We start from the raw sequence: 23,734 nt of genomic DNA on the forward strand, positions 1-23,734 counted from the left end.
TTCACCAACCCAAATGATGATGTTGCTCCATACATGACCTGATAGATTTTTAGATATATAGAAGAGCATCAGGCATTAAAAGTCCAAGAACCGACTTTCCAAGAAGCAGAAAAAATGAATGGGTCTAATGTAGAAACTCCAAGATTTGATATAAAAATACGGTAATACGAACAAACTATCGTGTTTGTGTTTCTCGCCTTTACATGACTTACAATATTTCAGGGTTTTTTTTTCTTCATAAGCAAGTCGGCCATTTTGAATTTTTAGTAGTTAAAACAAAACAAATAAACGAATGAATTATTTTGACTTTTTGAAATTTGAACACAATTTGGAAGCATTTGAATGGTTGACTAGAAAATTGTTTTACAATTCTAAACAATCTTCATGTATTAAAAGATGTGAAAGTTTGGAGGCTATTTACATTCAATAATTTTATAAAGATATAAAAAAAACCTGCAATGACCAAACGATACTATAATAAAACTTTGCTTCAAAATGCTATTAGCTTAAAATAGCAAAAAAAATAAAATAAAAAGTGCTAAAATAAAGATAAACAATCCCGGGCAATGCTGAATAGGCACAACTAGTTAAAAATATTGCATGAATACCTGATGTAGTTAAGACTAAATTAAAATAGATTGTTTACGAATAAAATCAGCACTTATGAATCTTAGGTTTGATGGACAATTTTGTCTTTATTTTGTAAGAATTCCATTCGGAACAAGGGACACAATTCAATAACTAAAAGCTTGGTAACTTATTTTACAAAAACAAAACGCAAACAGTACCTTCACATTTATTGATTTTAAAGTATTTTTAGTTTGTATATATATTCATTTCCGTTTCTTTAGAAACATGTAATTTTAATTTTTGGTTGAAAAAAAAAATAAACAAAACACATTCGATTACTTCGTGACGCTTTGAAATTAAAAGGGATTTGAAAGCATTTAAACTGTCGAACAGTTACTTAAAATGGTTTAAACTTATATTAAGATTGGGACTTTGAATATCCAAAATTAATGGATATAAAAACTTTCAAACAAAAACAAATTGAAACGCCAATTCTGAATTGTCTCCTTTTGTTCTGAGTGGAATTCTCCAAAAATGAAAACTATTGTCAATAGCCAAGTGCCATAAAATCCAACTTCTCTTGTTTATCGCAACGCATTTAACTGTTTTTGTGTTCATTTTCTAGCGTCTGCCGGCTCCGATGAGATCATGTGCCTATGGGACTGTTTTCCCCCAATTCAGAAAGGATCCGAAAACATTTTCTCACCCCTCTCGCTCACGAAGACGGTTAGATAAATATTGACACTTTAATAAAGACATGTTAATTGTTATTGTTGACATGATGAGCTTTCATGTCCACAAGTTTATTTATAAACTTAAAAATAAAAGTGTTTTTACACAATTATGTATTGTTAACTCTTTTCTTCTGCCTCCCCATTCACAAAAACCCGTCAAATCCTGCTCCAGTCACATAAATGATTTACAATAAAATGGATTTTTGTACAATTAAAACGATAAGTTATAGTAAATATGGTGCTTGTGTCTTAGATATAAAAAAATGTATTTTTATGTAAAAATAATTTCCCAAACTAGTAAAAATCCAGAAAAAAGTGTAAAAAAAAAAAAAAAAAAAAAAAAAAAAAAAAAAAATTACAAGAAATAAATTTAAATAATGCAGTTATCTATTCTGTTAAATTCTGTATGACAAAATGACTTATCTCCCTTGTTTTCACTGAACTTTCGCTATTCCAAATTAGACAATGGCGAATCTAGAATATACAATTAAAAAATAGTTCTAGCAGATCTACTACACTTGCAACTTTTTCAAAATATTTACTTATTTTGACATGATATAATTATGTAATAATGCTTTCACTTAAAAACATTTTTTGATCTCCATTATACATGTAAAACCCCAAAACGAAAACACACCAGAATAAAGGTGATCGAGATTTTTATGAACAAGCTGAGTTCAAGGTTTAGATGATTAACAGGGTTCATAATTTTCTAGATCAAGAACTTTTATATGGTTCCTTCTCCATCTAACTGGCCCTGTCGGTGGGGCATTAGAAACCAAAATGTTATTGATGTAAAAAGAATCCAAATTGAGATGGTGACACTATTGATACAAACTCCTACATCCTAACTTTTATCACCCATCAAATCCCAAATAACATCAAAATAGGGTATGAAAAAATAAACACCTGAACCATACATATCAAACCCACTCAGAGGCTACAACTGCCAAAGATGCGGGCACCATCAAGACTGGTGCGTACACTCTCCAGTATGCATGAGGTGTGGAGAAAACGAGATCCATGCAGGTTGCCACAAAGAATCAAAATGTATCTATTGATTGCCACAAAGAATCAAAATGTATCTATTGATTGCCACAAAGAATCAAAATGTATCTATTGATTGCCACAAAGAATCAAAATGTATCTATTGATTGCCACAAAGAATCAAAATGTATCTATTGATTGCCACAAAGAATCAAAATGTATCTATTGATTGCCACAAAGAATCAAAATGTATCTATTGATTGCCACAAAGAATCAAAATGTATCTATTGATTGCCACAAAGAATCAAAATGTATCTATTGATTGCCACAAAGAATCAAAATGTATCTATTGATTGCCACAAAGAATCAAAATGTATCTATTGATTGCCACAAAGAATCAAAATGTATCTATTGATTGCCACAAAGAATCAAAATGTATCTATTGATTGCCACAAAGAATCAAAATGTATCTATTGATTGCCACAAAGAATCAAAATGTATCTATTGATTGCCACAAAGAATCAAAATGTATCTATTGATTGCCAAAAAAATATAACCTTCCAAAAAGCTTGTAACCTAGCTGAAAGTACAAGATACTCTTACCCCCGCCCCCCCAAAAAAACCCCAGCATACCACTGAACTAAAAACCGAATAACGAAAGCAAATTCATCGCACATCAAACCTGAAGACATAAAATTACTCGATGAAATAAGGGAACTAATGGAGGAGTTCCATAAAACAAATCAACATTGAAAATAAAAAAATTCCTTAACTAAACTCAAAAGACCCATAAAACCCCAAAATGCTACCACATCCATAGAAATAGCCCCCTCTGACTCAAAAAGACACCAAAAAGCGCTCATGAAGGAAAAAGAAATAAGCCACCAACTAACAAAGTTATAAAAAAAAAAACCCCCAAAAAAACCGGACCATGCTCAACTTCCAAGAGATTCGATCTGAAATAGACACGGAAAATCAGAACTTAACGACTAACGAAAACTAAAAATAAATACATAAAAAATCAAACCGTAGCCCAGAAAATCATCTAATGGAACTGCCGGGGCCTAAAACCTAACATAAATGCCTAATATATCTTATAACAAATCAGCCAGCCATCATGTCTCCAAGAAACCTTAAAAGCTGAAGATAAAATAATTATAACAAACTACAACCACATCCATAATACAAAACAGAACCTTTGGAGGAGTATTTATCCTTATTAGAAATATCCCACAAAGTAAAATAGATCTAAAAATTAATATTCAAAACATTGCTACAGCAGCCACACTACACATAATTATAAATATCTGCACTATTTACATCCCACTCCAGGATCCAATAACTGAAACACTGAATAAATCAGTTACCCAAACTCTTCTTACTGTTGGGTGACTTTATTAGTCACGATATATGGGAATCTGCATAATTGGATAAGAAAGGAAAATCTTGAAAAAATTGACAATGACTTTTGTATATTTAAACAAATCCAACACTTGTCTTCATCCTGCTTCAGGCACCAGTACTAGATCTATCATTGTGATCACTATCCTCATGGACTACAACCGGAAAGTTTTAGAAGATTCGTGGAGTAGTGACTATTAACAATTCTAAAAGAAAAAAATAAAAAATAAAAAACATCTCCACAATGGCGAGAGAATAAAACCAAAATGAAGCAAATGTGGAGGAATAAAAAAAAAAAAAAAAAAAATGCCAAACTATCAGGAGGAAAACCCAAATAAATCAATAGAATATTTTTTAAAACATTAGTCATTGCACATGAATGTCTGCCTAAAAGTAGCAGAAACTAAAAAGTAACAAGCAACAAAGACCCTAGTTTAACGATGAATGCACAAAATTCAACTTCTAACCAACGAAAAAAAAAAAAATAGCTCATAAAGTTATCAAAAGTATGATGGAAATTTTATATAAGATAAACTCGAATAGAAACCTGAAACAAGTGTGGGAGATGGTAAGGAAAATTTTAGGCAAAAGCTTCCATCCATAGCCCTTGAGCCCTGGAGTAGCATAGGCCATCTGCAACTTTTTTTTAGATGTTTTTGTAGCGAGGAGTTTTTTTACAGGGTGAGGGTGCTGGCTCCATGCCCAACCTTCCCAAAAGGTACATACAGCACCTAGCCTTCCCAAATGGTCACCCATCTGGTTCTAGCCAGGCTCAACGTTGCTTAACTTCGGTGATCTGGCGAGAACCGGCGTGTCAACGTAATTGTGTTGTACAGGCAAAAACTTACCCTCCATTTTAAATTATCTCCTAGAAAACATTAAAATAAGAGACATATATATAGCGAATTTTCTCACTGAAATTTTTCAAAACAATTCGTCCAGTAAAAATCAGTTTTTCCAAAAACGACAGAAAAAAAGATAAACAAATTAAATTTTCAACTCCAACAACAAAGAATACAACTATCCTAAAAATTATCTAAAACTTAAATGGAACCCCAAAAATTGTGCATATCAATCCACTTACAACAATCCCAACTGCACACATCTATTAAAAAATAAAAATAAAATGCAATTAAACCCTTCGGTCTTTACATGGGGGAAGCGATAAAACTATTTAAGGACAACTCAATAGATCAAACCAGTATTGACGAGGAAAATTTCACAGAACTCTCATCCTGGCTGTGAAATGAACCTAAAGTCATACTAAGCCTGACAATATATACTAAGTCCAATACTCACCCTTCAGACTATAGAGAAAAACTAAATATTCTAGATTCTTACCCAAATTGGACACGCATATCGCATAGATGGTTCCAAAGATCAAAACAGTCGAAAGTGCCGCTATTTCAGAAAACATTATGCAACAGAAAACATTACCAAATAACTTTTCAATCTATAGTGCAGAAATTATAGCCATAAACTGGGCTCTAGATATTATCACCAACCAAAATTCCAAGAAATTCATATTTGTAGACTCATTATCAGTACTTGAATCATTAAAAATTAAATCAAAATGTTACATTCTATCATATAACATGGATTCATGGTCACTATGGTTTCTGTGGAAATGAAAAAGCTGATATGGCGACCAAAAATTCCATAAAACTGCAAATAAGTTACGTAAAGGTCCCATATACGGACTACAAACCTTCAATAAACAGTTTTATCACAAAGAAATGGCAAGAAAACGGGAATAATTGCCAAAACACTCTTCTAAATTATGTCTATACTTAAAAAAACCCTACTACATCCCAGAAAATTACGTAAAGTAGTTTTATCACAAACGCAAATAGGACACCCGTAACTCCTTCATACTATAAAATGAAGAACCTCTCAAATGTATACCATGTCACGGACCTTATACTGTGAAATAGTTTTACTTGACTATGACCTCACAAATTCGTCAACACTACAACAAGGCCACAAACTTAAATGAACTCTTTGAAAAATAAAACCCCAAAACCCTTCTAAACTTTAAAAAAAAAAAAAAAAAGCAAATCTTTACCATAAAATCTAAATGCCATCAAATGAACTATATCAAAACATCAATCGAATATACCCAGTAAAAATCAACCTCGAAAGCATTTAAAATTTTATATACATCATTAAATGACCCAAAGAAGGTCGATATGCTAGTTAAACAAACAAACCTTCTCTTTTAACTCTGAAATTATGATTATGAACTTTTTAGTTAAGGGAATTTTTGTAGATAGTTGTGGCGTCAATTAATCGTCTGCTATTTTAAAGGGGGGTATATTTTATATTTCGGGTCCATTTATATAAAAAATTATTAAAGATATCTACCATATATTTCGGCATATAAGGCGACCGTCAGATAGGATGAGGTACAAAATTGGAGCAAGTTGTATAAGACGACTGCTAAATCACGAAAGCATGTTTGTTTAGCCTAAGCTAGGCATTGCAACACCCAGTATCTTATGAAATATTGATTTTTTAAAGATGAGCTTTTTTAACTTTAAAGGTTGTCTTATACGCCGAAATATATGGTAATTTTAATTTTATAATATTTTTGTTTTAATAGCAGACGATTACTTGATATCGGTCATCAACTATTTTGGATGAGGAACTACAAAATTACCTTAGTTATTGTTCTAGCAGTGTTCTCGGCTTGTTTATAAAGATACTGACTTTCATTCCTGGGAGTTTTCATTTGTTTTTATATTGATGTTTCTTAGATTACATATACTCTAATGTGGAGAACAAATTTTAGTTTTATTGGAAGGAAAAAAAATTAAACCATGAGCTATAAGTCCCATCTAACCGGTTTCTCTTAACGCTTGCGTGTGTCCCGTTTTTTTTTTTTTTTTTTTTTTTTTTTTTCAGCATCATCCAACACAACACACCATACTGTTGATTTAAACAACTGCGTTCTCAGATTACTTCTTGGCTTTGATTTTCACATTTTATCCAACTTGAGTGCCTTCCAAACCAATCTGAACTTCATGACTCTTCACGCTATTTACAAACCAAGATCTTGCATAAAGATTAGTGTAGGGACGATTCATCGGATTCGGGAAACGACAAAATAGGAGCTTTTGCGGGTATAAAAATCTGTATCAAAATCGGAAAAATTTGAGCCTATTTTCCGATGCCAAAACCGATTCCTTACATTATCTTTATTTAATTTCGGTTTAAGAAACATCTCCCACTGCTTGTAGTAATACAATATTTCTTGATTTAAACTTCCAGTATGACAAAAATCTCTAGCTCACCCCCCCCTCACAAGTGTGTTTTTATGTTTGAGAAAATATATGCACATTTAACGTGTTTTTGCAGTAATCGGGACATTTAATTTTTAAACTCAAATATTTAGAGATTTATAAATAATAGGAATCTATAATTGTATCGGAATCGGGAACTTAGTACAGAATCGGTAATTGTATCGGAATCGGGGAGGGGGAATATTGGAATCGTCCTATCACTAATAAAGATATAAACGATGATGCATAAATATTAGTGACATTTTATCGTTAGTGTTGATAAAACGAAATCCTTTAAAATTAAGTTCTAATGGCGTTTGCACATTTAGGACATAATACAGAATACATTTTCTAGAATGACCTTAGCCCTTCGAGAACTGAGCTTTTAAAATTACCCTAAAGACGTATGAGGTCCACATGACCCCCATTCTTTTGAGTCGGATAAATATATAATGTATGAATTCTTAATTTCCGAACTTCACATGTATTCAGGTCTTTTCTGATGAAAACCTATACTGTTACATATTTGTTCTTTTTTCTTACGTGTGTAAAAAAAAATAAACTCCTATCTGCCAGAAAAGGGGATATTAACACGGTATTATTCTAAAATAAATCTTTAAAACCTAATTTAATTACAAAATTAAATCCCCCCATAATGGACTCCACATTTTTGTTAACGAGTCGGTCTTCATCTTGCGTTGATAGTTGAAAATAAGTTTAACTTACTTCGTGATCTTTCGAAATTTGAAAGATTTGAAAGGATTTACACTGTCGAACAGTTATTTGTCTTTAAAAATTCTTAACAAATCCTCATGTGTCAAACCGTTTCCAAAATGTATAATCTTTCTCATCTCCAATAATAAAAAAAAATATTAAACTTAGTTACATTTTCATCACAATTTTGTACAATTAATGATTTTTCGATCAAACCTTATAATTAGATTAAACATTCAAAATTCTACTACAATTTAAAATACTTTGGCAAGAAAAAGCTCCGTTAAACAAAAACTAAATCATAAAAGTAAAGACTCCTGAGCAATGCCGTGTTGGTAGAATTTGTTTCTTATTACAAATTCATCCGTGGATCTTTCAGCGAATTTTCTGCAAATAAAACGTGTTGCATCGAGGCATTTTCCTACTTAATTCTAATTTGAATGAGGAATTTCAAATTAAAGTGGGAACTATCCGAAATTATGCTGACACAATAGATACCGGGTTTTCAAAAAATAATTAGGCGGCAGTAATTCAGTTTTATCCAATATTTAAAACTATTCGTAACAAAAATAAACGTTATACATGTACTTACGTGTTAGGTTTGAAAAAAAAGACTATACACGAAAAAAAAAAAAAAAAAAAATGTCGCGTCCGCCATTTTGTGATTAAATTAAGATCAGCGGCCAAGGGACATGATTCAATATATACTATTGTGATTTCATAACGCCTTGACGTAGGAATGAGGAAAACCTGTCTTGGACACTTTGCCATGGATTAGATAACTAAACATGTCCTTTTATATGTTGAATAAATCTTTAATCATATGGGAATGTTTCTGTTACAATTTACCATGCCGCAATTTATTTGTAATAATACCGGCTAGAAATCGTTTGACGATCAAACATTACATTGTGGCCATTTTTGAATGTAAAAAAAAATAAATTTTTTCTCATAACTCTACGTGTGGATTTTTTGTACTCGATTGATCAGCGTTTTGAACAGCTCTTACAACTTTATTTCAATACTTGCATAAAGTGTTGACGATGTATCCTTTAATGGATCGAGAACTCCCCAAAATCCTGCAGAAAGTTACAATTTTTTTAAACAACGTTTGAAACGGTACTTTATTAAAAAATAAAAGCAGAATAGCAAGTAAACTAAATTATATTGTAAATTAATAACGGGGGGGGGGCAGTAGAGGTTTAACTCGTGACCGCTGACAGAAGAAAAACTTTCTTCTGAAATTATTTTTAATAGGTTCGTAGATCAGCTAGCCCAATGCAAATTTCAGTCAATCGGTTAAAACTAAACAAAAATGAAGTCGTTAGATGATTTTGTAAACGGATGTAGACACTTTGCACGAATGTTCGTTATTTTATCACCAGCACTCCAATTCCAGATTTTGAAAGAGTTAAGAAAAGACGGTACTTTAACACTGTTGGTATCGGCAAAACGTTTTAAGCTTCTAAAATACACTTAAAATAACAAGTCATGCTGAACGAGGATAGAAGCATCACTATTCAAGAACGCTAAAACGGTTTAACATTAGTAACTGCTTCATGTAAAATAAAAAGAAGCTCTAATCGTTCCAGAATCTCCTCGCCATGAAAATGCAGTAGGTTCACTCAACGGGCCGATATGTCGTCAATTGGAAGCAAATAAACGCAGCCACGCTCGCAATAGTAAAAAAAGCAAAAAAAAAAAAACAAAAAAAACGCAATCCGTGGTTTGAATTTCAAACGTATGCATTTAAAAATGTCAATAGTTAAAATGATAAATCAAAAGTAAGAGTAAAAAAAAAAACAAAAAAAAGTTTCTACAAAAAACCCAATGTGTCTAACGTTATCTTCAACGAATTTCAGTAATTATCGCCTTTGCTTTTTCTTTCTATTTTTCTTTTTTCTCGTTATCGAAGGTTTACGTTGTTAAAAAAATTAGATCTACCTTTTCTCTAACTTAATTCCCCCTTTCTCTCTTTTTAAAATGTCGTTTCGACTTGATATGCCGTTCATTCGTCAGGGTTTTTTTTTTTTTTTCATGAAACACGGAATAGTTTTACGAAATGAAATCTGCTTACGCTAATTTGAGTTCTCTCCCCCGAGTTTTCAACCGATTCCATTGAGGAACTCTCAGCCAAAGCTTGACGAAACTGATTGCTACGGGACACTGACAAGGAGTCTGAAATTGCTGATGGGTACTCTGTCTCTTTCTCTTTTTCTGCCACATCGACTCACGCACTAGCGGATTGGTTAATCGTCAACACTAACCCGACTGACCAAATGGGTTTCCAAGGCTAAATATGACCTCATGACTGCAGGTCAAACGTTCAACTCTTTTGAGTTAACATTTACTGTTTATCATCAAAATGACCCCCCTTTTTCTCTGAAACAAGTTTAATAATTTAGAAATCATTCTTTCACTTGAAATCTCCAAGCGAACGTGCTTTTTCATCTTTAATAACAACTGAAAAGAAATGTCCAACCAAAATAACCGATTACTCAGCCATGCTCGCCCCGGTTGTTGCGTTCAATTCTATTACTCAACAAGTCAAAATCATAAACGAACTGGCTTTTACCTTTTTACGCAACAATAAATACTTAATAAAACACTTCTTATTCTTTATTTCTTATTTGGTCATTGCGTTCAGTTATATTACGTAATCCCCAAATACACACATCAATCGAAATCCAAAAGCGAATCAACACCCCCCCCTTCCTGCTCGGAAATATTTTTAACCAAACAATTTATTTTCACATGGTTATTGCGTCATTTTATTATCCAATCAAACACACATATATCAGCCATGATATGTAATAGTTGACATATTGCTAATTAAATAGAGGCCAGCATGTATTAAGACTATTAGTTTGGTCTGGGGGCTGAATCTCCCGGAATTAGCTACACCGGTAAGATATTGAGGCTCTGCTGAAGCAACAGCGTTACAATTGATCAACTAAAGCATACAACCATGCATTGATGCACCTAGAAACAAGGCCGATAGCCATTAGTCGCGTGCTCTTGTGTAATGAATGAATGCGTGAATATAGGATTGACATGAAATTCTTAAAGATAAACTAAAATGACCGAAAAATGGGCCGAAATGACTTAAATAAATAAAAAGTAAATGACTTAGAATGACTTTAATGAACTTGAATTGAATGACCTTAAGAATGACTTGAATGCTTAAAAAATAACTGGAATCCTTCAAAAACAACTTGAATGATCTGGAGACTGACTTGAATGGCTTTGAGACTAACTGGTTGTAAAGTGGGTGATCATTTTACATTAAATTAATACAGAAAAGTGATCCCCCACTTTATATCACAAAGTAACAAACATAAGTACAGCATGTAAGAACAGATACTACACTTTGATCTTGGCCAAAAGGCTAAGAAAAGCTGTATTTATTTGCTCCCCACCGAGCAAATTAGGCACAAGGACGATTTTTTATGTGAGGAGTGAAGGGGAAATGGGGACCAACTCCCCGGGAAGTAGGGGAGCTGGATAGTGACAATTGGTATGAAGGGTTGCCCCTACATTGACCAAGGTCTTATATGTGGGGCTGCCCCCACATATGGTCTTTGCTTGCAATATAAAATTAAAACATTTAAAAAAGTAAAATCTCCAAAAGACAAAACAAATTTAGGCACAAGGCCCTATAAGATCTGGGGAGGGGAGTGTTGTAGGGTCTTTGTAACTAAAGTGAAAATGGAGTCTGTGGCGACTTTACTCTTGACTGGCAACATTTACCACAATACCTCATTCACTCTGTGGAATCTAAAGCTAACTAATGAAAACCCCAGCGTTTTTACAAAAAGGATATATATATATACAATTTCTGTATGTGTGTGCGCATTTTTTTTTATATATTAAAATGTGTGTGTGTGTGTGTGTGTGTGAAAAAAGTTCAAATCATTGGAAAAAATAAAAAGTTCTTGAATTTGGAAGAAAAATAGTTCGTGTTGGGAAGTGGGAAATATAGAAAAAATGTACAAATAATAAAATTAGTGCATTGTTAGTAAGGTCCCTCCCTAAGCTAATCTAAGTAGTTAGATTGCCTACTGTTTTCTGGGGCACCGAAAACAAGCGGGGAGATCCCTAATGGGGATTGGGAAGACTTCATATCGGGTGTTGGGAGTAAAATAAATTTGATCTTGGCGAAAAAGCCAAGAAAAACTTAAAAAGCTAAGAACAGCATCTATTAACAACAGACCTTTGATCTTAACCAAAAAGGCCAAGCACAAAAATGTTACAGACAGACCGACCGACGGAGTGACTTATAGAGTCGCTTGCACGCGACTAAAAACCCGATTGCCCTAAAAGATGGCATAAAATATCATCAGAAAGGTGACAGAACAAACAGATTGGGTTTCAAGCTTAGCATACTCGCATAAAAAAGATTAAAGTCTGAGAATCTGTTTAGACCTAAAACATTTGAACACAGCACTCAAAAGTTCATAACTTCTACAGTAAAAGAGCTAACACACCAGTTTGCAGGTGCGAAGCTATTTTGTAAACTTGATGCTAAGGCTGGTTATTCGTCTATACACCTGGACACGGAATCCCAACTGCTAACAACACTTCAATCTATTTATGATGGGTAGGATGAACTGAGGTAATTCCATCCCTACTTTACAAAATTAGCTGTTAAAGACAAAATAAGTTTTAACTGAAGGAAAAGTAACCCCCCCCCGTTTTATACCTAAAAAAATTTATAATAATGTAACAGGGTCAGTGAAAAAACCCCTGTTTTAAATCAGTTTCAATATTTATGAAAAAAGAACTCCCGAATTCTATCTCTCCATCTTCCATTTTCTTTGCCTGCTTTAAGCATCAAAAGTACGCATAACAATATAAGTGGCCTACAATGTGTTTTTTTCTCAACATAAACAAAGCCAGCTCTACACCACACATCGGTTAGCCCAGCCTATTGTTAAACTGAAAAGTTTTTGAAAAGGTTACCGGGTTGATAGCATCATCATGGCACAACTATTGGACGACTAGTTTGGTCAGTCCTCATCATAGTCCCTTATCTGTGAATTGTCCTCAGATGGTAGCATGTGCTTTCTTTCCCTTTCCATTTATTTTTCCTTTGTGCTATGGGGGTTGAATTCTCCCAAAAGACATAGATGATAAAGACCATCTGTTGACTAAACTAGACCTGAACAAGTAAGATTAAATATTTACAAGTGAAGGAAAGGGATAATAAATGAATAACTTCTTTACTCTATATCATACAAAATTTGAAAGATGTACGTACTTGATGGATGGAGTCGGATGATATTTTCAAGCTTGAAGCAGTCAAATTTCCTACCAGCATGCCTTCTGGAAAGGAAATACTGCCCGAGGGGAGGGACTCTATTAAATGACAATTAAGTTTGGGATGAAGCAGCAATCCTGACAGCAGTTATATCCCATTATAAGTAAAGGGGGTGAAATTCCTCCGTGGGTGGCATCATCCTGGTTCACCCCATTGCTTTCAGAAATTATCATTTAAATTGAGTGTATTACAAGACCTCTATCATGAAATGAAAAATGGGCTAGATACTTGAACGAATTGATGGCTTACAACGTCTATAGCAAAACAGATGAAGAACGCAATAAAATTCTACACAGGTTTATGAAAGTCACTGCTGATAATTGTCTCATGTTTAATTCAGCAAAATTCAAAATTAAGTCAAAAAGCATATTACTTTTCGGAATGATCTATAGTAAAAATGGTATTTGCTCAGACTTAAAAAGCTCACACACCTACAAAACATGCCTTTCGCAACTTGTAAGAAAGCACTACGAAATCCTTAGGCATATTTACCAAATATTTATCACCGTTCGTTCCTTATATAGCTAACAAGACACATACACGAAGATGACTGTTAAGGGACAAACCCTTTCATTGAGAAGAACACTACAAGGAATGTTTAGAACCCCCCCCAAACAGTAATCAGTCAAGACTCTACATTAACATATTTTAACACAGCTGAAATATCAGTAGTACAAACTGATGCAAGTTTGAAAAGACTTGGATTTGCATTTATGTAATACAAAAAACATCGCATATGCATCAAAGTTTCTAACAGACACTTAGATATATGTATAGAAAAGGAACTTCTTGCAATTATATTTGGTGTCCAAAGATTATATAGTACTTATATGGACGTAAATTTAAAGTACTCACTGACCATAGGGCACTCATCTTGGTACTACAGAAGATATTGACTAGTGCACCTACAACAAATGATGATCAAGTTATCAGATGTAAATAGAGTACATACCAGAACAGGAAGCGACTCTAGGTGATATTATAAGCCGTCTTCTCAGTATCAAAAACACCGATATGATTGATCTAGATGTTCGAGTTCATTTAACGATTCACGAGTGAGCGCCTGAACGAGCTAAAAGAAACAGAGGCTGATCCAATACTTAATGAGCGCCAAATAATGACGATTCATTGCACACACGTTTCTGCGTTCAACGTAGGTTTTGATAATTACACATAGAATTATTTTTTTTCTTTGCTGTTAATGAAATATTTATTGACATTAATAATTTAATAATGCAAACTAAAGAGACATTTTAAAAGTTCTAGTTTAACGTTTCGCGACCGGTCGTTTCCGGTTAGTCTTGTCAGCGACCGAACAAACTCGAGAAACTTCGTGGAAACCACAGGTCGGTAAATGTAAAAGTACCGAATGGTCAAAACAATCATTTGCAAGATCCGAAGTTTCTTGAAAATCGTTTGAAAAAAAAAATGGTCAGAACAACCACAGGAGTAATATATTCTTTGAATCTACACAATAATAGAAATAGTCTACTAATTAGTAGCTTAACGAGATGAGACATTTACCAAACTAATGAGTAATCGAAACTGGTCAAAATTCTGATCCAATCAAGCAACGTATAATCTTTATCACTATCTATACTCATACAATATTTTGTGTGCATTAATATTCATATTAAAAAACATTTTTTTTTAAAATTTATTTAAAAAAAATACAACTTTGTTATATATGGGTCGTGGAATTGCATTCATCTGCAAAAGATAAAGCTTTGCATATTCTTTTAAATATTAGTTTTTTTTCGGTTTTCTTATGTGGTGATCATCTTTAGTAAACTATTACGTGTAATTATATTCATGCAGATATTCTACTTGATTCTATGATTTATACTTGTGTAATATTTGCGTAAAATGTTATAGTAAACACAAACCTCTTTTTCTCTGTCTGTCTGTCTGTCTGTCTGTCTCTCTCTCTCTCTCTCTCTCTCTCTATATATATATATATATATATTTAAAAATTGTCTATCAAACTCCTCTGTCAGATTTTGGTTTACAGACATGAAACTTAATATATAGGGTATTCGAACCAATGCAAAACTTTATATTTGGGTTTTAGCCGGAGAAAATCGGCGCAAAAGTGTGAACAATTAAATAAATGAAGTTTGACAGGCGAAGGTCGAACGACGGCGTTACAAATATGCATGCGTAACATAATAGCCATTGGTTCGTGTTTTAATTTTTAGACTTGCAGTAAACGTGGCTTCATAGCTCATGCATTAACGTCAAAGGAAAACGGAAATCGTAAGCTAAACGTTTTGGTTTCGATTCTTGGTGGTGGCGCACGAGTCATTTTTTTTTCAACGTTTTAAATCATTACTATATATTGAGTCCCATAGAATATAATAATAATAATAATAATAATAATAATAATAGTAAGAATAATAATAATAATATTAATAATAATGAATACGAAATCTGCATTAATCCAAATATCATATTAAAGCGTATTTTATGACCGGGCGATGCCGAGCGGCCTGCTAGTTATTATATAAAAGGAACTTTATATATGTGTGTGAGAGTTCTCTATGAATTCCTAAACGGTTGGCCGATTTTTTAATGAAATGTCACACAAAATACTTTATGTGCCTGGCAGTGTTCTTAGATAGGTTTTGTATTGGAATGTCTTTAATAAGTATCGATAACCGAAAAAAATCCGATGAAAGAAGGAACAGGCGGATTTTGACTTAATGTCTTATACAGCCTAATATTACTAGTGCATTTGAGAAGTTTTATTACCACACAAGCAGAAAGATTCGGTATATAAAATCAACAGTAGGTTCTTTGATGGCTTTTTAAAATTTAGAGTCGGATCCTTTTCCATAACAGATATCCAAAAGACTTTTAATGGCAGTTGTACATACTTCGATCTGAGTTCACGATCACTGGAAAAGTTTGCTCAGTTCACATAATGATAAATATTCATAATTAGGGCTGTGTCAATAGAATATTCTTTTCATTCTTTTGACTCTCGGGTATATACCCGACACAGTTAGAGACACTTAATAAACCGAGAACCACATGCGTCTATATAAAAACATATATGATATTAACAAATATATACTTAAGAGTCAAAACAATGAAAAGAATATGCTGTTGTCACAGCCCTATTCATAATTGATTAATTTAGGAGAGAAATCTTCAGCGTTGATTGAGGGGGGAAAATAACATTCAATTTTATTTTCTAAACATGTCGAATAACAATTTGTAAATTCTTCGCGATACATTAATAATTATTCCGCAGCGCAGTGATGTACCGCGGCACGGTGGCGATTTGGGACTGTTTAAATACAGGGTGTTCACAAAGTATTGGGCACATTTTGACATTGAATATCTCAAGAACTATTAAGGATATAAAAACGCATTTGGTATATTTAGAAAGCTTGTAATCTCAAGTTTTTCATGGAATATCAAAGATATTCATGTGAGCACCATTGGTCACACGTTACACATCAAGCCGATAATCCAGTCCTTGCCATAAGCCACCACCCAGTATTGCGTTGTCAATGGTTGCAACAGCTTCTGTTATTCGGCCATTCAGCTCATCCACGTCTCATGGAATCGGAGATATAGACTAGTCCTTTCTCAATTTACCACAAAAAAAATTGCAGAGTGTGAGATCTGGAAAGCCAAGGCATGAAATCGTGATCATCTCCCCAGTTCGTCAAAATCATCTGTCTGACAGTATTGTGTCAGAAACCGTCTAAACCTGAGGCTCCAGTGCAGTGGCACCTCATCCTGTTGGAAAATGAAATCATCAGACTCTTTCTCACTTAAACAGATATGAGGACTTGAAATGTGCCGAAGACGTTTTGAGCAACCTACATAATACTTTTTGTAGTTATAGTTTCGTATTTTTAAAATAAAGTTATAACGTTATAGTTTCGTATTTTAAAAATAAAGTTTTTGTAGTTATAGTTTTATATTTTAAAAATAAAGTTTTTGTAGTTATAGTTTCGTATTTTTAAAATAAAGTTTATCGCGTTTTGCATTCTAACTCTTCAAACGCCGTGTACACAATTTTCCCCAATATGAGATGATTAGGGTGTTGTGGAAAGGTTCGAAATAGTACGACGTCATAAGGCTAAAGAGCTGAGAGCATCAAAACTAGTGTGTCGCGTAAACTAGCCACAAGCACAATTGCTAAACGAAAATGTCCGTCTGAATTGTGATAGGATGTGTGGATCTCGACTTTGACTGTATTCTCATAAGAACACCCAAATGAAGCCAGCATCCATTACAACTATGCGATTCCTACAGTTACGTACCTAGAAAACGGAGCTATTAAACCTGATATGGTGACATTGGACAAGAATGAGAAAGAAGCAACCTTAGTAGAAGTTAGTGTCTCTAATTATGCAGTGTTAAACAGAGCTTAAGCAGAAAATATAACGAAATAAAAGATCTTATGTACGATGGGAAAATAAACCGGAATCTTAGGAAAATCCTCTATCAATCCAGTAATTATAGAGGCAAGTGGAATAATTGTAAAATTTACCTCGCAACTATATCTGTGAACTAAGTGCAAGATAGATGAAAACAATTGCAGTTAAAGGGATGGTAAATAAATAAAATCTTGAAAAGATCTTTCGGTTGGACTGTACGAGGTAGTAGGTGAATTTCTGGCATTCGGCAGGATGCCATATCCCCATCTAAAACAAAATGATACAATTGAAAATAAAATGCTCCTGGAAACTCGTAAACTTGATTCGAGTGACGGCGATTAAACGTATTTGTGCACATTATTTCTCACCAATATGAGAAAATTTTTATTTCGATAAAAAAGCCGATCGATCTCTCTATCAAAATTGAACCTCATTATTTTAAAGAAAAAAAATGAGGCTTTCTGAAAACATTTGAGAATTTTTTTTTGTTTTTAAATTACAAATAAGTTACCAGTAACAACTTTTGTAGAAATGTTATCTTCTCTCGAAGTTTTACACTGTTCTTTTAAAAATAATTGTTTCACATATATATGGAACCGATGTAAACGATTTTAAAGAAATACGTCGTCTTAGATGTCGTTTGGAAGCAAGATACTTTTTTTAAAAAAAGTTTATATAATTTTCATATGCGGTTTACAACCCAATCTCCGGCAATTTCGCTTGGGCATTTTCCGGCTTATTACGTAAGCAGTCGGCAGGTGTCGAAGATTGACAGACGATTAATTTAAAACGCGGCGTCTCTCTCTCTCCATATTAAAAATCAATTTCTATTTAGAAAGCCATGATTAACATGGGGAAAGGCGACGATTTTATGTTCACATAGTGTGTTGAAAGTCATTTTTGAATTAAATACTTTTTCCTTGATTTAATGAATTCCACTCTTTCATTGGTTAATCACTGCAGCATCTTTCGGCTACTTTCGTAACCTGCCGGAAGATACCGACGCAATTAGTCGGAAATTCGGTCGTACACTAGATAGATACAGAAGAAACTGTGTCCAAAGTTAGAATACAAATCAGTAATTTTTCTCAACTAATTTTTATTTTTGTAGATCTAGGAAATTCAATTTTAGTTTGTCATAAAGTTTCATATCTTGTGGTTCTTTTCTCTAGGTCATTTAAGGTTTACTGAGATTCTGAAGTTATTATGAGCAAATTCACTTTTGCAAACGTTTAAGTGAATAAAATATCTAAAAAATTAAACAATCTTTCAACACAAAAGGAACAATGATTATAATGTATAGTAGATAAAATTACATTATATACAATTGCATCGAAAGTAATTCCCTATTATTAAGTGCTCATATTTTATTACTGAAATAAAATTCTTCCAAAAAATGAATTTTATAAGGGAAGAGAATCTTCAAAACGCGCGCACCCACTTCTGCAGTCAAAACCGAAGAGGACTGACCCCTTTTCTTTTTTTCGGCACATACTTCTTTTTTTACGATACTTTAAGAAAGCAACTTGGATTGGAAAGTAATTCAGTATTATAAAATAATAATCGTTTGTCTCTTGATTTTTTGAGGTGAGGATTTATAGTTTGTATTATTTAGATTTTGTCAAACAACTGCTCCCATCTTGGTTTCGGTCGATATAGCCTACGACCTTTTTCAGGTGTATCTTTACAATGGCTGTTATTAGTGAACGGTGAAAAAGAACGATTTTTGTTCATTTTCTAACGAATCATAATCGTTAGGATTCAAATTAATAACAATCATTGCGAAGATACACCTGAAGAAGGCCGGAGATTACATAGGCCGAAAGTTTGTGGCAACAATAACCAAAATGAAAACAGTAGCCGAACAATCTACGTGTAATTTGTTACTGAAATATAATCCTTACAGGAAATGCATAATTTAGGGTTTAATTTAAAATTCAATAAAGGTGCCAGCATTCGCCACTAGCTTCTCATGCCTGCTGGATATTGCATCAACTGATATTCATAATATCTGTGTTTTTTCCCCTCCAAATACTTTTTCACGTTACTCTTGATTAGGCATTAAAGGTCACAAATACTGGGCAAAGAAGTTTTCAAAGTAAATTTCTTATCTTTTAAAAAGAGTTTTGTTGTTTTCAATGTTTATTCCCAGAAAAATTACCCATAACTTGAAAGAACGTGTATATATTTTCACTTTTTTTAGCACCAAAAACAAACGAAAAAAAAACAAACTCTAGCATCGGGTACAAATTATACACATTTTTTATTTTATTTGTGACACACCGCTTATCAAAGCCCGAAGGCCACTAAAGGATAACCAGCAGTCGTAAATGCTGACAGCTAATCATTATCAAATACAAAATACTTAACCTACATAGTGTACATGCACATGTACTATGAGACATACGCATCTAATATAAGATACACACATATACACGTCTACTACGAGACATACACATTTACTACGGGATGTACATATCTATTACGAGATATACACGTCTACTACGATATATACATATTTACTACAAGATACACACATCTACTACGAGATATACTGGTCTACTATGAGATACATACATTTACTATTGTTACAAGAAAAGTTCCAATTTTCTTGTAGGTAAGGAAAACATTAAATACGTAAAAATTAGATGAGATAGACCGAGAATTGAACTTGGTAAGCTAGGTTCGGAAATAGGTCCAGGAAATAGATTCAGAAGGAACTCGATTGTTTAGAGATGTTATTGTAAAAAGGAATTTTGATTGTTGAATTCTTTTTATGAAAACAATTAAAACAAGGTCAGTTAGAAAAACGAACAATAGCAAATTTAAATATGTTGGAAAATAAGCCAGGTCGAGAAATATGTTAGAAGAATTCTTGTCTGCAGACATGTAAGGATCACGCATGTTCAGGCTACGGGATCGATCGAGCACGTTTTGGCCATGCGAGTACGTAACGGCTGAGAAATGAATTCACAATATAGTTGGCTAGTTTTAGTGAGACAGGGTCGAACAGAGAGTCAGAGTTGGACAGACGAGAGACAGGAGAGTCGAGTCGGACAGGCCTCCCCTTTAGAATCGAAGGGTTAGAAAGTTGTAATAATGTAGTCGACTTTTGAATTCCCGGATGTGAAATCATTGTAACCGGCCGAAGTAATAAAAGAACATCTCACCAATTTGGTAACTGCGTCTCGTGTTGTGTCATTATTAAACAACTAAAGGTAATGTGAATCATTTATACGAACATTGTCTCACTCATCTATAATAAACTTTAGATATAGTATATATATATATATAGAAGTATAATGAACATCATTAAGTAATGTGTCTCTTCATCTTAAGAAATGTGTTCCCCTCTCCATTATAAGCAATGACTGCCCCCTTGTATTAAAAGAACCGATCCCTCCTCTCTAAACGCGAGAATTTGGCTTTTAAGCGCACTTGATTCGTATTTTATTTTATTCAAATTAAAACAACGTTTCTATATTAACTCTCATTCTTTGACGTTATTCTCGCGTTACCTACGCACAGTTCAAACATTTCAAAATACAATCGCTAGATACAACGCGCGGCTTTTTACAAACAGACTGCTTTCTCCAAATTTACAACATGCCAGGAAGAAGAAAAGAAAAAAAGAAACAACATAGTGAAGATGGACGATACCTCTTAAATATATTTGTGATAAATTTCAAACAAGTAAAATATTTGTTTATTTTCCTAATATTATGTTGTATTTGGCTTTCAAGCGCACTTGATGCGTATTTTATTTTATTCAAATTAAAACAATTAAAACAATTAAAACAATGAACTCTTATTCTTTGACACATATATATATATATATATATATATATATATATATATGTCAAAGAATGAGAGTTCATTGTTTTGATTGTTTTAATTATATATATATATATATATATAGGAATAAATGACAAAAAGTTATATTCCAAAATTCATGATGTTGACCATCTTATAATTTATTCCTTTAATAAGTTGACTGACAGTCATTTATTCTCTATATTGCTGCTGTAATTAGATTGAGCTTCTTATATAAGGATTGATATATAATAAGAAAATATATTTCTACGGATATATATATATATATAAAAATACATATATATATATATATATATATATATATATATATAAATACATATCTATATCTATATAAGTGAAAGGATCTGTTTGTCTGTGTACATTTCCCTACACAATAATTCTGTCAATTTTCAGTCTACAGATTCGAAATTTGATATACAGGGCATTGATATTTGGAAAAAAATCTTTGTAATCAGTTTTCGGCCAGAAATTTGGCTGTTAAGGGGTCAAGGTTCAACGATTTAACATTTGAGAATTCTACCAAACTCTTCCGCCAATTTTTGGTCTAAACACTCGAAATTTTAGATATTGGCCATAGATCTAACTTAATAACTTGATTTGAGCCCAAAACAATAAATGTTAAAGGGTCATAATAGGGGTCAAAGTTAAAAAAATAATTTGACTTCTGCGGTCTCTACCAAATTACTCAGAAATTTCTGGTGTAAACATTTGAAATTTACATAAAGGGTATTCAGAGATAGGGCAAGCTTTTTAATCGGTTTTGGGCGAAAATTTGAGCTACAGAAACATAAATGTATGTATGTATGTTTGCATGTCTGCCTAAAACTTTCGACATAGACGACGGATTTTCACAAGATCAGCATAGTTTTGAAGTTCGACCCTTCAGACGACAAATACCGAAAAATTGGTTAAAAGCATTAACTTTTTCACCCTCAACTGGGCACTTTTCTACATAGAGGGGTCGCTTTTTTCACCGATATTTTCGAAAGTCATCCTCTCTTTTCGAGTGTCTAGCCTTAATTTAAGCCTACATCACTTCCAGTTTGGCGGTGGTCGTAACAGCAAAAACATCATGTTTTTTTTTTCTTTCTTTCGCAGTACGGGTTCGGAGCCTGCCTTCCTACTACCGTTTTTATTTTGTTCAACACCTCCAAACACCCGGGCAACGCCGGGCACCCATGCTAGTATATATATATATATATATATATATATATATATATATATATATATATATATATATATATATATATATATATATATATATCCCTTTTCATCTTTTCTGTTCTTATAGAATCTTGAATATGTCCGTTTTGAATTTGGAGATAAGTTTGAGAGTCATATTTAAGGAAGACACTTTTTTGATAGCATGAATAGGTTAACCAAATTAATCTGGAGCAAGAAACTAGATCCAATATTCAGAACATTTTTGTTTTGTTCTTGTAATTAAGGAAGGTGGTGTTTGATAACCACTTCCATGATTAAATATACTGTTTTGTTTTTAAATCCGCGAAACAGTATTTCATGGTAGACAACTGATAAATTAAATAACATACCATAAATTAAATAAATAACATTAGTACTATTGTAAATTCAAGAAAGCAAGTTGATACAGCGATTGCAGGTGATTAAATGATTTATTGATTAAATAGTTATCCAACGAATGATGAAAAAATATAAAAATTAGATAAGTTTTTTTATATATAATTTTAAAGTTAAAATCTTCCACGATTATATATATATATATATATATATATATATATATATATATATATATATATATATATATATATATATATATATTAAAAAATTCACTCATCTACTAGAAATCCTGGATATGATCTTAAACTGTATCCGATGGTGAGGCCCCAGCTTGCGTGCTTTGGGGAGTGCGGAGCCACCCTTTAATTGCCATTGCTCCCTGGCCCACTCTGATCCGGAGTGGTAGTACCTGTTAGGGTCCCAACTATGGGTTAAATAGACAAAAACAAATATACTCTATTAAAAAATTGTTCTTCAAAATCACTGGATTCGGCAATAAATAACCTGAAAAGGGTTGATATGCCGTAAAACAAAAACAAACAAACAAACAAACAATCATCAACTAAATAAACAGATTATAACAATGTTCTCATCGATTGGATTTAAAACTGCGCTGGACGAACCGGAATAATCAGATGTATCGCAGTGTTGGCCAGTTTTCAGAAACTAAAAGAGAATACAGCTACTGAAGAGATATGAAGACAAAAACCGAACACAAGAGTCTTTAATACAATATAGGAAAAAACTAGAGGATGCGAATTCCAAAAATTGGGTTAAAAAATATGACTACGGAGATGACTGAAATCTTCTGAGATTAAAAGAAGGCGTGCAGGATATATCTCATAAGCATGCAATCTTTCAACCATTGTAAATAAAGTGAATATAAAAGCGATCTTAACATTTTTTTTACACCAGCTAGAATTGATCAAACAATCTAATTAACAAAAAAAAAAAAAA

The 23,734-nt window shown here is 32.9% G+C and overlaps 2 protein-coding genes and 1 pseudogene across 2 annotated transcripts in view; 1 reads left to right on the forward strand and 2 right to left on the reverse strand.

Moving 5' to 3' along the window:
- Positions 1-1,411, forward strand: part of LOC145295890 (uncharacterized) — a 33,335-nt gene extending 31,924 nt beyond the window's left edge. The window contains exon 8 of the mRNA XM_080141643.1: positions 1,196-1,411. Coding sequence (XP_079997769.1) covers positions 1,196-1,305 — 110 coding nt within the window. The 3' untranslated portion in view covers positions 1,306-1,411. The remainder of the gene's footprint in view (positions 1-1,195) is intronic.
- The window catches only part of LOC145295892 (lysophosphatidic acid phosphatase type 6-like), a 232,033-nt gene that overhangs the window by 176,736 nt on the left and 31,563 nt on the right, over positions 1-23,734 (reverse strand). The window lies entirely within an intron of this gene.
- On the reverse strand, positions 10,954-11,087 carry LOC145296422 (U2 spliceosomal RNA; annotated as a pseudogene).

Source organism: Euprymna scolopes, chromosome 16 (assembly GCF_053919585.1).
Source record: "Euprymna scolopes isolate OS-2025 chromosome 16, ASM5391958v1, whole genome shotgun sequence".
NCBI classification, from domain to species: domain Eukaryota; kingdom Metazoa; phylum Mollusca; class Cephalopoda; order Sepiida; family Sepiolidae; genus Euprymna; species Euprymna scolopes.